The 18,365-nt window shown below is 42.8% G+C and overlaps 2 protein-coding genes across 2 annotated transcripts in view; both read left to right on the forward strand.

Moving 5' to 3' along the window:
- Positions 1 to 243: 243 nt before the first annotated feature.
- On the forward strand, positions 244 to 4,249 carry LOC118966142 (muscarinic acetylcholine receptor M3-like). The gene is made up of 4 exons (XM_036989216.1): positions 244 to 510; positions 806 to 956; positions 1,247 to 1,316; positions 2,699 to 4,249. The coding sequence occupies exons 1-4, from the start codon at positions 290 to 292 to the stop codon at positions 4,234 to 4,236; spliced, it is 1,980 nt and encodes a 659-aa protein (XP_036845111.1). The 5' UTR covers positions 244 to 289; the 3' UTR covers positions 4,237 to 4,249.
- Positions 4,250 to 11,142: 6,893 nt separating this feature from the next.
- Positions 11,143 to 18,365, forward strand: part of LOC110516878 (formin-2) — a 133,336-nt gene continuing 126,113 nt past the window's right edge. Inside the window, exon 1 of the mRNA XM_036990109.1 lies at positions 11,143 to 11,296. Coding sequence (XP_036846004.1) covers positions 11,292 to 11,296 — 5 coding nt within the window. The 5' untranslated portion in view covers positions 11,143 to 11,291. The remainder of the gene's footprint in view (positions 11,297 to 18,365) is intronic.

The following is an 18,365-nucleotide window of genomic DNA, read 5'->3' on the forward strand; positions in this document are numbered from 1 at the left end:
CCCTGTAGTGTTGCAGTTCTTGACACACTCAAACCGGTGCGCCTTCCACCTACTACCATATCCCGTTCAAAGGCACTTAAATCAATTGTCTCAATGCTTAAAAATCCTTCTTTAACCCGTCTCCTCCTCTTCATCTACACTGATTGAAGTGGATTTAATAAGCGACATCAATAAGGGAACATATATTTCACCCGAATTCACCTGGTCAGTCTATGCCATATGGAAAGAGCAGGTGTTCTTTAATGTTTTGTACACTCAGAGTATATGACTTTATAAAGCCAAAAACCTAATGGTATTTTCTCTCCCAGGTGTCTCCAGAATATGCCCTCAGGACGGCAGCGCTATGACCTTGAACCTGAACTCGTCCAGCTCTTCCCCCTCTGTAGACCCCAGTATGTACCTGAACAACAGCTCCCCAGGGTTGAGGGTCTACGCCGACAACGCCATCCTGGGCCTGGGCCTTGTGCTGGACAACGACTCCATTACCAGGGACCTCACCAACCTGACCAGGTATAGGTTAGAGGGTTAGAAACCGAATCCCAGAGTTAACTCTCTGAAGGGAATTTGCAGGGAGTGAGCCAGAAACTGGATTGGGTTTTCTGGAATTCATTACCTTAGATACTATATTCCTGCCTGTTGTGCCCTTGAGCAAGGGACTTAACCTCTAAACTGCTCTAGGGGTGTTGCACTGTGACTGAGCCATTCCTACAACCTCTCTGTCTGTTTGTCTCGGGAGTGTTTGGATGAAGGAAATACATTTCAGTTTCAGTGTTACAATGTAATCATCTTGTTCCTCTTCGACCAGCCTGTCCAACGCCTCCCTCCTTGACCCCACGGTGACCTATGACCCTCTGGGAGGTCACACCATCTGGCAGGTCATCCTGATCGTGTTCCTCACCGGGTCTCTGTCTCTGGTCACCGTCGTAGGAAACATCCTGGTGCTCATCTCCTTCAAGGTAGATTGTAGGCCGAGACTAACGTTACATTGCATTATGACTTCCTGTAACTGTTTAAGAAGGCTTGTCCAAGACAGGCTCACGCCCTGCGTTCTATCTCCTGTCTCTGTAGCGCGAGGTAGCTTGATGGCACGTGTATCGCAGGCCGTAATTATTGCAAGGGGGCGTCCGTGCCTCAAAACTCTTACTGAAATGGTCCACAACATTATTTTTTTTTAACAGCGTTCGACATCAGTTGATGTTTTACTGTGGAGTGACACTTTAATAATAATGAAAGGTTTCTCTTCCAGGTGAACAAGCAGCTGAAGACGGTGAATAACTACTATCTCCTCAGTCTGGCCTTCGCTGACCTCATCATCGGTATTTTGACTGTACTTACTGTTTTCATACGTGTATAGATGATGTAATGTATCTCAGCTGATATTGATAATGTATTGTACTATGATTTCCTACAGTGTCTCACAAATGTGTAATATGTATTAGTCAGTTGCTGTAATATCAAATGTGTAATATGTATTAGTCAGTTACTGTAAAATCAAATGTGTAATATGTATTAGTCAGTTACTGTAATATCAAATGTGTAATATGTATTAGTCAATTACTGTAATATCATGAGTAGTATATATAGTCAATTACTGTAATATCAAATGTGTAATATGTATTAGTCAGTTGCTGTAATATTAAATGTGTAATATGTATTAGTCAGTTGCTGTAATATTAAATGTGTAATATGTATTAGTCAGTTACTGTAATATCAAATGTGTAATATGTATTAGTCAATTACTGTAATATCATGAGTAGTATATATAGTCAATTACTGTAATATCACGATTAGTATATATAGTCAATTACTGTAATATCATGAGTGGTATATATAGTCAATTACTGTAATATCATGAGTGGTATATATAGTCAATTACTGTAATATCATGAGTGGTATATATAGTCAATTACTGTAATATCATGATTAGTATATATAGTCAATTACTGTAATATCATGATTAGTATATATAGTCAATTACTGTAATATCATGAGTAGTTATATAGTCAATTACTGTAATATCATGAGTAGTATATATAGTCAATTACTGTAATATCATGAGTAGTATATATAGTCAATTACTGTAATATCATGAGTAGTTATATAGTCAATTACTGTAATATCATGAGTAGTATATATAGTCAATTACTGTAATATCATGAGTAGTATATATAGTCAATTACTGTAATATCATGAGTAGTATATATAGTCAATTACTGTAATATCATGAGTAGTATATATAGTCAATTACTGTAATATCATGAGTAGTATATATAGTCAATTACTGTAATATCATGAGTAGTATATATAGTCAATTACTGTAATATCATGAGTAGTTATATAGTCAATTACTGTAATATCATGAGTAGTATATATAGTCAATTACTGTAATATCATGAGTAGTATATATAGTCAATTACTGTAATATCATGAGTAGTATATATAGTCAATTACTGTAATATCATGAGTAGTATATATAGTCAAATACTGTAATATCATGAGTAGTATATATAGTCAATTACTGTAATATCATGAGTAGTAAATATAGTCAATTACTGTACTATCATGAGTAGTATATATAGTCAATTACTGTAATATCATGAGTAGTATATATAGTCAATTACTGTAATATCATGAGTAGTATATATAGTCAATTACTGTAATATCAGAGTGAAACTAAAATACAGTGTTCTAATTCTAGGGACTCTTTCCATGAACCTCTACACTACCTACATTATCATGGACCAATGGGCTTTAGGGAACTGGGCGTGCGACCTGTGGTTGGCTATCGACTACGTGGCGAGCAACGCCTCCGTCATGAACCTGCTGGTGATCAGCTTCGACCGCTACTTCTCCATAACTCGACCTCTGACTTACCGGGCCAAGAGGACCACCAAGAGAGCTCTGACTATGATCAGCATGGCCTGGTCCGTGTCCTTCGTCCTGTGGGCCCCGGCTATACTCTTCTGGCAGTATATCGTAGGGGAGCGCACTGTGCCTCGTGGAGAATGCTTTATCCAGTTTCTCTCAGAGCCTATTATCACATTCTGCACGGCCATCGCTGCCTTCTACCTGCCGTTCACCATCATGACGGTTCTCTACTGGAGGATCTACAGAGAGACAGAGAACAGGCAGAAGGACCTGGCGGGGTTGAGGGGGTCGGGGGCAGGGAACAAGGCGGGCCAGGGGGGTAGCCAGAAGGAGGAGGAGGAGGAGAAGAAGGAGGAGGCCCAGGAAGAGGAGGCTCCCATGGTGCCCAAAACAGGAAGCTCCAGGAGCTGCAGCAGTTACGAGCTTAACCAGGCCGGTCAGAAAGACTCTGGAGCCAAGAAGACCAGAGGGTGCTTCCGGTTCTGGCCGCTGAGTAGGTGGTCCAAGAAGAAGACAGTCACAGTGAGAGGAGAGCCGGAACACAGCAGCTCCGATAGCTGGAACAACAACGATGGGGGTGGGGCCTCCATGGACCAATCAGACTCTGAGGACGAGGAGGGGGCGACGGAGTCAAGCCGAGCTATCTATTCCATCGTGGTCAACCTGCCGGGGATAAACTCCGCCCCTGGTAACAACCCTAACAATGACCCCCAGCTGACATCTCCTGAGGACCAGGATGCTACGAAGGACCCTCTCCGGCCACAAGTGGGCGATAATAAGGACAAGAAGACATCCTCTAATACCAGAAGGGAGAAAGACAAGGAAGACAACAGCTACCACCAACGCTCCTTCTCTAAAACCCCCGTCACTTCCTCGTCTTCCATCCAGACCTCCACCAAGAGCCACCAAACAGGGGATGTGTCGTCCACCTCCAAGTCCCCCTCCTCGGCCCCCATCTCCTTGAAGGATGCAGCCATGGCCAAGCGCTTCGCCTCCAAAGCCAAGACCCAGATCACCAAGCGTAAGAAGCAGAGTGTAGTCAAGGAGAAGAAAGAGAAGAAGGCCGCCCAGACTCTCAGTGCCATCCTGCTGGCTTTCATCATAACCTGGACTCCCTATAACATTATGGTGTTGGTCAACACCTTCTGTACTGGCTGCATCCCTGAGGCTCTGTGGGCTCTGGGCTATTGGCTGTGTTACGTCAACAGCACCATCAACCCCATGTGTTACGCCATGTGCAACCTCACCTTCAGGAACACCTTCAAGATGATTCTACTCTGCCGCTGGCAGGACATCAACAAACGCAACAAGCCTCAGTTCCAGCAGAGGCAGACGGTCGTCGCCTTCCGCAAGAAGGAGCCCTTGTAGGTGTAATCTACTGGGCCCCCTGGGTCAGCTGTATAAGGGCTCTGTCAGGCCTCTCTGGGATGATTTATATTAACAGGACAGTTGGTCAGGGAGATGGACTGTACTTACGAGCCTTTCTCAACGATGAAGAGATCACATAATAATACAATAATACAATGGAAAATAGCAACACGACAAATAAAATACACAATTATTTTCAATTCAACTCTGCATCTCTTTCAACTATTGACTTTTTCCCCCCACAGCTGGCACCAGTTTGGCGCCAAAACACTGACAACAAAGACATATTCAACATAGTAAAATCATTAAAAACTGTCTAAAAAAAAAACCACAGGACACTTCATGCTGAATCCCTCATATTTAACAGCAATGGTGTTCACCAACTTGGTGGTTTATATTTAGAATTATGTTTTACAGCTTCGTCATTCTATGTTTATTTTCAAATCATATATGTTGCATGTGAACAGGCCACACAGATGACCAGGGATGTTTATACACGGAGGGAAGGGGAGATTTGATTCGATTTGATTTGATGTTCCAACCCAATGGAATGGGACATATAAAAGGGCTGTCAGATGTATGTACAATATCTGTTGGTGTTTCCAAGCCTGGTTTTAACTGAACTGTTGCTGTACGGTTACAGACCTTCAACAATCCTACAGAACACGGTTACAGACCTTCAACAATCCTACAGAACACGGTTACAGACCTTCAACAGTCCTACAGAACACGGTTACAGACCTTCAACAATCCTACAGAACACGGTTACAGACCTTCAACAATCCTACAGAACACGGTTACAGACCTTCAACAATCCTACAGAACACAGTTACAGACCTTCAACAGTCCTACAGAACACGGTTACAGACCTTCAACAATCCTACAGAACACGGTTACAGACCTTCAACAATCCTACAGAACACGGTTACAAACCTTCAACAATCCTACAGAACACGGTTACAGACCTTCAACAATCCTACAGAACACGGTTACAGACCTTCAACAATCCTACAGAACACGGTTACAGACCTTCAACAATCCTACAGAACACGGTTACAGACCTTCAACAATCCTACAGAACACGGTTACAGAACTTCAACAATCCTACAGAACACGGTTACAGACCTTCAACAATCCTACAGAACACAGTTACAGACCTTCAACAATCCTACAGAACACGGTTACAGACCTTCAACAATCCTACAGAACACGGTTACAGACCTTCAACAATCCTACAGAACACGGTTACAGACCTTCAACAATCCTACAGAACACGGTTACAGACCTTCAACAGTCCTACAGAACACGGTTACAGACCTTCAACAATCCTACAGAACACGGTTACAGACCTTCAACAATCCTACAGAACACGGTTGCCTTTCCAGTTGGCAGATAGATGCAATTAGGTGAATCAGTGGACATGTAAAGTTGCAGTACTTTGTAAAGGTGCAGTACTTTGTAAAGGTGCAGTACTTAGTAAAGGTGCAGTACTTTGTAAAGGTGCAGTACTTTGTAAAGTTGCAGTACTTTGTAAAGGTGCAGTACTTAGTAAAGGTGCAGTACTTTGTAAAGGTGCAGTACTTTGTAAAGTTGCAGTACTTTGTAAAGCTGCAGTACTTTGTAAAGGTGCAGTACTTTGTAAAGTTGCAGTACTTTGTAAAGCTGCAGTACTTTGTAAAGGTGCAGTACTTTGTAAAGTTGCAGTACTTTGTAAAGTTGCAGTACTTTGTAAAGGTGCTGTACTTTGTAAAGCTGCAGTACTTTGCAAAGGTGCAATGCTTTGTTAAGCTGCAGTACTTTGCAAAGGTGCAATACTTTGATAAGCTGCAGTACTTTCATGTAAAGCTGCAGTACTTTCATGTACATTTGCAGTACTTTCATGTACATCTGCAGTTCAGTCATGTACATTTGCAGTACTTTCATGTACATCTGCAGTACTTTCATGTAAATCTGCAGTACTTTCCAAGTGTCTGTGAGTGGCGTGCTACTCTACTCTTTGATTCCACCCAATGAGTTCTGGTGAGAAGTGAACTACTTCCTGAGCCAGTAACCTTTTTCATCCCATGTTATTTCATGTGTTTGGCTAATATTCTGTGTGGTTGCCGGTGATGATTTTAACAACGTGTCGGGGACCATTGTGGTGGTTGTAATAGTTGCTCAAAGTGAGACAGTGTTGTTTAAAAAGGGGTTGCAAAAACACAGGTAACTTTCTAAGAATTCTCAGGTTTTTTTCCCTCCAAAAAAACAAATCCTGGTAGGAAGAGTCCTGGAAACAGGAAGGAATGTTGGAATCCTCCAATTCAGATTTGTGGAAAACCTGGGAATTATGGGGAAAGGTGCTGTAATTTTGCATCTCTTGTTGTAAAGCACAGGGCTGGTGTACAAGCTGCTTATATGATCTAAAATAACTGTGTGATTATGAGGTGATATTTACATTGTGACTGTGTGGATTCTTTAAATTGATGTTTATGTAGAGTATGATGCAGTTCTATGTTTATCTAAAATGATTGTTATATCTTTTCTATAAAATAATGTGTCCCCGGTCCAAGATGTTCACGTGTAAACGACGAGGGGCAAGATAATTTGCAATAAAGTAAAATGTAAGTAATTAAATATGTTTTACCATGGAGACATATTGACAAAAAAAAAATGATGATGAGTTTTTCCATACAAGTCATATACCATAAATAAGATAATGTGTCTACGACTATAATGGTTACTAGCTATGAAACAAGTCGACCTGAGGTGAGATGTGTGGTCTGTGGTTGACTTTGGTAGGAAGGAGCTCACCGAGGATCTGCACCTCAAATGTTATTATTCTTGAGTTCCTCTTATAGAATATTATAAAGTATTTCAGATTTCCACAAACAGTACCAGCACTCAAAATGAATATTTCAGGCACCTATTTCAGTCCAAGTCGAGCACTGAGGTGTTTTTCCTTCCGACTGTTTCCAGGTGGAGAATGTCAGTAATCCAACAGCACCACCTAGTGGTATAAATGTAGTATGACGTAGTACTGAACGGTTGGTTGGCTCAAACTCAGCATGTCCAGCTGTCTATCTGTGTATCGGCTGGGTATTGTACTTGAAGTGGTACCTTATTATTTTAGGAGTAACTGATGTCGTCCTTAAATTAGCTAGAAATCCAGACCTGTTTTGTGCTATCATTCCACACCCTGTACTCCGTGTCTATATATCTGGCATGACACAGAGTGTGAAGGAGTGGAATGATAAGACTCGTACAGACCGGTATCCGGGCAACCAACAGACCGGTATCCAGGCAACCACTTAATAACATGGTGCAGTTTTTTGTCTCTTCGCTGATGTGGTGCCAGGTGTTTCGGGAGGACAGTTTTGTTGTCATGATGACCTTCATGGATTTCACAATGAGTTGACCAGGATACACAATGAGTTGACCAGGACACACAATGAGTTGACCAGGATACACAATGAGTTGACCAGAACACACAATGAGGACACACAATGAGTTGACCAGGATACACAATGAGTTGACCAGGACACACAATGAGTTGACCAGGACACACAATGAGTTGACCAGGACACACAATGAGTTGACCAGGACACACAATGAGTTGACCGGGACACAAAATGAGTTGACCAGGACACACAATGAGTTGACCAGGACACACAATGAGGACACACAATGAGTTGACCACGATACACAATGAGTTGACCAGGACACACAATGAGTTGACCAGGACACACAATGAGTTGACCAGGATACACAATGAGTTGACCAGGACACACAATGAGTTAACCAGGACACACAATGAGTTGACCAGGATACACAATGAGTTGACCAGGATACACAATGAGTTGACCAGGACACACAATGAGTTGACCAGGACACACAATGAGGACACACAATGAGTTGACCAGGACACACAATGAGGACACACAATGAGTTGACCAGGATACACAATGAGTTGACCAGGACACACAATGAGTTGACCAGGACACACAATGAGTTGACCAGGACACACGATGAGTTGACCAGGATACACGATGAGTTGACCAGGACACACGATGAGTTGACCAGGACACACAATGAGTTGACCAGGATACACAATGAGTTGACCAGGACACACAATGAGTTGACCAGGACACACAATGAGTTGACCAGGACACACAATGAGTTGACCAGGACACACAATGAGGACACACAATGAGTTGACCAGGACACACAATGAGGACACACAATGAGTTGACCACGACACACAATGAGTTGACCAGGACACACAATGAGTTGACCAGGATACACAATGAGTTGACCAGGACACACAATGAGTTGACCAGGACACACAATGAGTTGACCAGGACACACAATGAGTTGACCAGGATACACAATGAGTTGACCAGGACACACAATGAGTTGACCAGGATACACAATGAGTTGACCAGGACACACAATGAGTTGACCAGGATACACAATGAGTTGACCAGGACACACAATGAGTTGACCAGGATACACAATGAGTTGACCAGGACACACAATGAGTTGACCAGGACACACGATGAGTTGACCAGGACACACAATGAGTTGACCAGGACACACGATGAGTTGACCACGATACACAATGAGGACACACAATGAGTTGACCAGGACACACAATGAGGACACACAATGAGTTGACCACGATACACAATGAGTTGACCAGGACACACAATGAGTTGACCAGGATACACAATGAGTTGACCAGGACACACAATGAGTTAACCAGGACACACAATGAGTTGACCAGGACACACAATGAGTTGACCAGGACACAATGAGTTGACCAGGACACACAATGAGTTGACCAGGACACACAATGAGTTGACCAGGACACACAAGAAGTTGACCAGGACACACAATTTTGGATTTTATTTTTTTCCAAGACGTTTTAAGGAGTGTTCTAGTTTTCAAATACACCTTTTTGACACAAGAATTATACAAGACGTTTGGTTTTATCGCCATTATGTGTGGAATTATGGACAGATTCATTTAGATGTTTGGTTGTTCCACATATGTGATCAGATCAATAGAAGGATAAGTCATTTTCTAAGTGTTTTATAAATCCACGTTTTGCGTTATTGCAATGTTTTATAATGATATGATTGACTTATGTTACTGAGCCATATAATCTTATGCTTGTCATATTCTATAAGAGATGGTTTGTTAGTTACTTCCACCTTGATGGACACAGACGGCGTGTTCAGCTATGACAATATGATGAGTTTGTATTAGTTTTGTTCCCAGTTAAAGCACTTCTGAAGAACACTCGTTTTAATGACAAATCATTTGAAGGATTTTTTTAATTTTAATTTTTATAAACGTGTCATTTTATAGGGGAATAAAGTTTCTTACTGTGTTTCAGTGTCCGGTCACAGATTGTTGTTACACACACGCACGCACGCACGCACACACACACACACACACACACACACACACACACACACACACACACACACACACACACACACACACACACACACGTGTAACAGTACTCTTCTTGCGTTGTGTACAATCAATAATCGACACAAACTCCAACTTGGTAGCACCAGTCATGAAGATTTATTCTGATAAGAACGACACAAAATTGCACGTCATGCGATGCACAGCTCACCATCCAACTCTGCACTCACGCACTGTACAACATATACCAACCCCCCTCCACCAGACACAGTAAGTTGCTAGCTAGTATTAGCTGGAATTCTCTACAACAAAATGCACAACAACTATGCACCAAAAAACGCTGCATCTTATGTGTGATGATCGAATAACATTTACAAACAAATTGATATAAATTGTACATTTAAATCATCACTTGGGAGTATAAAAATCACTTTTGACGTACAGTGCTTTGCAACCAACAACTTACCACTGGTTTGGTGCTTGTTCACTGGGACGATTCTAACTGGAACATCCCCCCTCGTAAGCAAGCTACGCAAACCAGCCAATAAGATGCCATGTTGTGTAGGTGAAGGCAAGACAAAACTCAAACCACAAACCCATTGGCTTAACAATAAAGTGGCAAGGGGAATCACCAATATAACCCTGTTACACACACACACACACACACCAAACATTAGGAAGACCTTCCTTCAGAACAGCATCGATTCGTCTGGTCATGGACTCTATAAGGTGTCGAACGCGTTTCACAGGGGATGCTGGCCCATTTTTACTTCAATGCTTCCCACAGTTGTGTCAAATTGGCTGGATGTCCTTTGGGTGGTGGACCATTCTTGATACACTCGGGGAAACTGTTGAGTGTGAAAAAACCCAGCAGCATTGTAGTTCTTGACACAAACCGGTGCGCCTGGCACCTACTGCTCAAAAAGCACTTAAATCTTTAGTCTTGACCGTTCACCATCTGAACAGCACACATACAATATCAAAGTCTCAATTGTCTCAAGGCTTAAAAATCCTTCTTTAACCCCGTCTCCTCTCCTTCATCTACACTGATTGAAGTGAGAGCATAGCTTTCACCTGGATTCACCTGGTCAGTCTATGTCATGGAAAGATCAGGTGTTCCTAATGTTTTGTCCAGTCAGTGTATATTCGGTAAGTACTAGCTGGTATAAAGTATAGACCAGCTTATTATAATGGAGGGTAAGGGAGTCTCCTGTTCCATTACCATCATCATGTTTATATCTTTTGATTGTTTATGTTTGACGTAGGAACACGATATAACGTTAGCTCGATAAACCAAAAATGATGCTCCCCAGGACATTAGGCTTAGGTGTTTTCTCAAAATCAACCACTAGGCATCACTGTTGTAGTTGTTATAGATGACTGTATAACGTTATGGGTTTCTAGGTTTAGCAGTTAATTATAGTAGTAAGTTTACTTCTGTTTCAAGTAAGTATTTTTTAAATACTGTCAAATGCCAAAGTTATGACCGGATTTGACTATGTGATCACGGGAAAATCAAAACGTCACTCAAGGAATTCACACCTGTAAGAAATGAAATGGCTGATTGAATGGGCGCGTCTTTCCAAAGGACTATGTGGTGGCTGCATGCTGGCGGTGAACGTTAACTTCACGGAGGCAACATGATGTGAGTAACGTCTGAATTTGCTAGAGAAATATTATTTATATTTTTCCACCCGCACATGTTCGTAAAACCAATAACTTTCCCCATGTTCCTCACATTGATTGACACCAACACAACATGCGGTAAATTGTCGCAATCTGGTTGAGGTGTCAGAGCGAGATTAGTTGCAATTAGGAAACAGCATCTACATTCTACACCTCCACTATGGAGTTGCTGTCATTTCGTAACATATTAGCCTGAACTGTAACTTTCTAGCCTGTTAATACGGTTATTGGTGATCTGAACATGGCAGTCAGTCCATTTTTAAATGTAAGTTTCAGGAAAGGTTCGTTTTGTTTAACTATTGATGATACTACTTCTGCCCGGGGCGCATTTCGCTTGGGGACGAGCGTCGGAGCTGATCGGGTTGAACGTTATCGCACACCGTTGTACCTGTCTAAAAAATAAGAATATAGTCAGAAACATAATGTTGTCGTCGGGGGAGTGTTGAAATGCAACATGTTATGATGAATACAGTGAGTTATCCTGATCCCGAATGACAGAACCACTTATTTTTTTTTTTACCTTTTTATTTAACTAGGCAGGTCAGTTAAGAACAAATTCTTATTTTCAATGACGGCCTAGAACGACAGATTTTTATCTAGACCGGTGGAAATCTGTCATTTTGGTGTTTGGAAAAGACGCCTTTTCAACTTCCTGGAAAATATGTATTTTAAAAATACTTGAAATAACTTTCATTCAGAAACCTAAATTGAACATAACTTCAACGTCTGGAAAATGCGTATTTTCAACGTCAATTTGCTTACTTATTCTAGTTTTCAACTTAAGTTTGGTGGAGGAGGAATAATAGTCTGGGGCTGTTTTTCATGGTTCGGGCCCCTTAGTTCCAGTGAAGGGAAATCTTAACGCTACAGCATACAATGACATTCTAGACGATTCTGTGCTTCCATCTTTGTGGCAAAAGTTTGGGGAAGGCCCTTTCCTGTTTCAGAATGACAATGCCCCCGTGCACAAAGCAAGGTCCATACAGAAATTTGTTGTCAAGACCGGTGTGGAAGAACTTGCCTGGCCTACACAGACCTCAACCCCTAACCTCACTAATGCTCTTGTGGCTGAATGGAAGCAAGTCCCCACAGCATTGTTCCAACATCTAGTGGAAAGCCTTCCCAGAAGAGTGGAGGCTGTTGTGTCAGTAAAGGGGGAGGGGACCAACTCCATATGCTCGTGATTCTGGAATGAGGTGTTTGAGGAGCAGGTGTCCACATACTGTTGGACATGTAGTGTGTGTAGATAAACAGGGCCTTCAGAAAGTCTTCACACCCTTTGAATTTTGTTACAGGGTCAGATTAAAATGTATTTGTCTTTTTTGGGGGGAGGGGGGGGAATTATAGCTTTTGTAAAAATATATATTAACTTTATTGCATGATTATTCAACCTCCTGAGTTGATGCATGTTAGAATCACCTTTGGCAGTGATTGCAGCTGTGAGTCTTTCAGGGTAAATCTCTAAGAGCTTTGCACACCTGAATTGTACAATATTTGCCCATTTATTATTTAAAAAAATCTTTAACCTCTGTCGCGTTGGTTTTTTATCTTTACTGGACAGCTATTTTCAGGTCTTGCCATATATTTTCAAGACGATTTAAGTGAAGTGTTACTGAGTGGCCTAGTTACAGTCAATGTCGTCTTGGTAAGCAACTCCAGTGTAGATTGTCCTCCTGTTTTCTGACTAGAAGCCGCGTCTTCTCTTCCCTAGCAGTTTTTATTTAACCATTATTTAGCCAGTCAAGTCAGTTAAGAACAAATTCTTATTTACAATGAATAAAACGATGTACATAACCAAGAAACAAGGTTAAAAGACTCACAGACTTCTGTTTAAAGTCAATTTAAAAAAAGTCATGCCTGTGCTCAGCTCCAGCCAGGCGGTGTTGTAGCGCAAGGTGGGATAGGCTGTAGGATTTGTAGATGTTTGACTTTGTGCGATAAACAAAAACGGCAGAAATACTGTTCTAGGATAATAATAAAAAAATAAACACAATAGAGGCAGTCTGCTTTCCACCAAACACTGCGAGACTAATTCACCTTTCAGCAGGCAATAAACTAAAACGTCAGACTCAATCTCAGTCGCACAAACGTGACTGAAATCGCGTTACCACGGTAACCGCCCGCCCTTAAAGGGCCAGCTGTGCATTTTTGTGCCTCAGATATTTCCGTTAAAGCTGTAATGGAGTATCACAGTGTGCCTCGTAATAGCCATAAAACCTGGCGGTCAAACAGGGGAATGGTTCCAATTGTTTTCTCAACTGTTCCTTTTCCCCCATAGGGGATTTTAGCAACACTTAAAATAAGGGCTGTGTTTCGTGTAGGCTTACCCTGGTGTGACATTTTAATAATAACTACATCTCTCTCTGGCAAGGTGACTTTTTAAAATAAATATATCTGCCTGTATTTACCTACCAAAACTGAAATGCTAATTACCTACTAATGTGGCTATGATAAAGAACTGCAAATTCCACAATGATCTGGACGAGACTGCCGACTCAAGCCAAGAGTTAATCCATAGATTCTTACCATCTGTTACATGAGGTAATGAATAAATTGGCTACATTCCTTTAAATGGACAATTCTGTGAACAGGTCTTGTGCAAGTTTTACATGGACACAATACCTGTTAGCAAAGGTGTCAGCTGGAGAGGATGTGCAGGAGCATGCTGGGATTTGTAGTTTTGCCTGATGTCTACTTTGATGCTAATTATCATTTTTGAATCTGAGAGTAAATATAGACTAATAAGTCACTTTGTCCGAGAGAGATTTACATGGTTATCAAAAATGCCAAGCCGGGGTGAGCCTACACGAAACACCTTTTAAGTGTTTCTAAAATGAATGGTAGAAAAACTATAGGAACCATTTCCCTGTTCGACCGCTAAGAGCTCTTTATATAACTTTGTTGGCGACCCTACAAAATGCACGTAGAAATGTGAGTTATAGACTGCTGTCATTTTCATTGAGAGCAAGTCTAAGAAAGCGGTAGATCTGTTTTGTTTTTGCGTCTTTTGGTTTTGTACACCAGCTGAAAATACTATATTAATATAATATAAATACTATATTAATATAAACACTATATAAATATAATATAAATACTATAGTAATATAATATAAATACTATATTAATATAAATACTATATTAATATAATATAAATACTACACCAGCTGAAAATACTATATTTTTGGTAATGGAAAACATTTCACAGTGGATATCAGGACAGAGATCACTCACCTCGGATTAGACAAAGATGTTATCGTCAACAAACAGGACGCACAGAATGTACTTCAGACACCCGACAAGGCCGACATCCCCATCATTGGCAAGAGAAAGAGGCGCAGGTTCAGAGGACACAGAGCGGGGTTCCTCGTAAGGATCCGGAGAAGGCGATTGGGAAAGCTGCCGTTACATCAATATTACATTGTACGTTGGCAATCATTGGACAATAAATTAGACAAGGTATGATCACGAATATCCTACCAGCGGGACATCAAAAACTAATATCTTATGTTTCACGGAATCGTGGCTAAATGATGACGTATATTCAGCTAGCGGGATGTACGCTGCACCGGCTAGATGGAACAACACAAGATGGGGGGGGGGGCTGTGCATATTTGTAAACAGCTGGTACACGAAATCTAAGAAAGTCTCTAGATTTTGTTCGCCTGTAGTAGAATATCGACTGTAGACCACACTATTTGCCACGAGTTTTCATCTATACTTTTCGTGGCTGTTTATTTACCACTGCAGACAGATGCTGGCACTAAGACCGCTGTATAAGGAAATAAGCAAACAGGAAATCACTCACCCAGAGGCGGCGCTCCTAGTGGCCGGAGACTTTAATGCAGGGAAACTTAAATCAGTTCTACCTCATTTCTATCGACATGTTAAATGTGCAATCAGAGGGGGAAAAAACATTCTAGTTCCCCTGTACTCCACACACAGAGACACATACAAAGCTCACCCTCCATTTTGCACATCTGAATATAATTATATCCTCCTGATTCTTGCTTACAAGCAAAAATTAAAGCAGGAAGCACCAGTAACTCGATCAGGAAGCACCAGTAAAAAGTGTTAAGATGAAGCAGATGCTAAACTACAGGACTGTTTTGCTATCACAGACTGGAACATGTTCCGGGATTCTTAAGATGGCATTGAGGAGTACACTACATCAGTCACTGGCTTCATCAATAAGTGCATCGATGACGTCGTCCCCACAGTGACCGTACCTACATACCCCAACCAGAAACCATGGATTATAGGCAACATCCACACTGAGCTAAAGGGAAGGGTTGCCGCTTTCAAGGTGCGGAATTCTAACCCGGAAGCTTAGAAGAAATCCTGCTATGCCCTCCAACGAACCATCAAACAGGCAACGCTTCAATACAGTGCTAAGATTGAATTGTACTATACCTGCACCGACGCTCGTCTTATTTGACAGGGCCTGCAAACTATTAGACTGCAAAGGGAAGCACAGCTGAGAGCTGCCCAGTGACACGAGCCTACCAGACGAGCAACTACTTCTGTGCTCGCTTCGTGGCAAATAACACTGAGGGATGCATGAGAGCATCAGCTGTTCCGGACGACTACATGATCATGCTCTCCATAGCCGACGTGAGTAAGACCTTTATAAACATATAAAGACATTCACAAGGCCGCGGGGCCAACCGGATTACCAGGACGTGTGCTCTGGGCATGTGCTGACCAACTGGCAGGTGTATTCCCTGACATTTTCAACTTGTCCATGATTTGAGTCTGTAATACCAACATATTTCAAGAAGACCACCATAGTCCCTGTGCCCAAGAACACTAAGGTAACCTGCCTAAATCACCACCGACCCGTAGCACTCAGGTCCGTAGCCATGAAGTGCTTTGAAAGGTTGGTCATGCCTCACATCAACACCATTATCCCAGAAACCCTAGACCCAATCCAATTTGCATACCGCCCTAACAGATCCACAGATGATGCAATCTCAATTGCACTCCACGCTACCCTTTCCCAGCTGGACAAAAGGAACACCTACGCGAGAGTGCTATTCATTGACGACAACCCAGCGTTCAACACCATCGTACCCTCAAAGCTCATCACTAAGCTAAGGATCCTGGGACTTAAACCCCTCCCTCTGCAACTGGATCCTGGACTTCCTGACGGGCTGTCCCCAGGTGAAGAGGGTAAATGGCAACACATCTGCCACACTGATCCTCAACACGTGGGCCCCTCAGGGGTGCATGCTCAGTCCCCTCCTGTACTCCCTGTTCACCCACGACTGCGTGGCCAGGCACAACTCCAACACCGTCATTAAGTTTGCAGACGACACAACAGTGGTAGGCCTGATCACCGGTGGGTGCCCCATTCTCATCGATGGGCCTGTAATGGAGCAGGTTGAGTGCTTCAAGTTCCTTGGTGTCCACATCGCCAACAAACTAGAATGGTCCAAACACACCAAGACAGTCGTGACGAGGGAATGACAAAGCCTATTCCCCCTCGGGAGAAAGAAAAGATTTGGCATGGGTCCTCAGATCCTCAAAAGGTTCTACATCTGCAACATCGACATCCTGACTGGTTGCATCACTCTGGTACGGCAACTGCTCGGCCTTCGACCGCAAGGCACTACAGAGGGTAGTGCGTACGGCCCAGTACATCGCTGGGGCTAAGCTTCCTGCCATCCAGGACCTCTACACCAGGCGGAGTCAGAGGAAGGTCCTAAAAATGGTCAAAGACCCCAGCCACCCTAGTCATAGACTGTTCTCTGTACTTCCGCATGGCAAGCGGTACCGGAGTGCCATGTCTAGGACCAAAAGGCTTCTCAACAGTTTATACCCCCAAGCCATAAGACTCCTGAACAGGCAATCAAATGGCAGATTATTTGCATTGTGACCCCCGCCCCCTAACCCCTATCTTGCACTGCTGCTACTCTGTTTATCATAGACTCAGCAAAAATATAAACGTCCTCTCACTGTCAACTGCGTTTATTATCAGCAAACTTAATTAACATGTGTAAATATTTGTATGGACATAAGATTCAACAACTGAGACATAACCTGAACAAGTTCCACAGACGTGACGAACAGAAATGGAATAATGTGTCCCTGAACAAAGGGGGGTCAAAATCAAAAGTAACAGTCAGTATCTGGTGTGGCCACCAGCTGCATTAAGTACTTCAGTGCATCTCCTCCTCATGGACTGCACCAGATCTTCCCGTTCTTGCTGTGAGATGTTACTCTTCCACCAAGGCGCCTGAATGTTCACGGACATTTCTTCAGGGAATGGCCCTAGCCCGCTCCCTCTGATCCAACAGGTCCCATATGTGCTCAATGGGATTGAGATCCGGGCTCTTTGCTGTTCATGGCAGAACACTGACATTCCTGTTTTGAAGGAAATCACTCACAGAACGAGCAGTATGGCTGGTGGCATTGTCATGCTGGAGGGTCATGTCAGGATGAGCCTGCAGGAAGGGTACCACATGAGGGAGGAGGATGTCTTCCCTGTAACGCAAGGTGTTGAGATTGCCTGCAATGACGACAAGCTCAATCCGATGATGCTGTGACACACCGCCCCAGACCATAACAGACCCTCCACCTCCAAATCCATCCCGCTCCAGAGTACAGGCCTCGGTGTAACGCTCATTCCTTTGACGATAAACGCGAATCCGACCATCACCACTGGTGAGACACAACCGCGATTCGTCAGTGAAGAGCACTTTGCCAGTCCTGTCTGGTCCAGCGACGGTGGGTTTGTGCCCATATGCGACGTTGTTACCGGTGATGTGTGGTGTGGACCTGCCTTACAACAGGCCTACAAGCCCCCAGTCCAGCCTCTCAGCCTATTGCGGACAGTCTGAGTACTGATGGGAGGATTGTGCTTTCCTGGTGTAACTCGGGCAGTTGTTGCCATCCTGTACTGTATGTATGTAGCCTCTCTACTGTATGTAGCCTCTCTACTGTATGTAGCCTCTCTACTGTATGTAGCCTCTCTACTGTATGTAGCCTCTCTACTGTATGTAGCCTCTCTACTGTATGTAGCCTCTCTA

This window comes from Oncorhynchus mykiss, chromosome 1 (genome assembly GCF_013265735.2).
Source record: "Oncorhynchus mykiss isolate Arlee chromosome 1, USDA_OmykA_1.1, whole genome shotgun sequence".
NCBI classification, from domain to species: domain Eukaryota; kingdom Metazoa; phylum Chordata; class Actinopteri; order Salmoniformes; family Salmonidae; genus Oncorhynchus; species Oncorhynchus mykiss.

Coding starts and splice junctions, on each gene's coding strand:
- LOC118966142 (XM_036989216.1), top strand. CDS start 290: ATGGTATTTTCTCTCCCAGGTGTCTCCAGAATATGCCCTCAGGACGGC. Junction 957..1,246: donor TGGTGCTCATCTCCTTCAAG/GTAGATTGTAGG, acceptor TTTCTCTTCCAG/GTGAACAAGCAGCTGAAGAC. Junction 1,317..2,698: donor CTTCGCTGACCTCATCATCG/GTATTTTGACTG, acceptor TTCTAATTCTAG/GGACTCTTTCCATGAACCTC.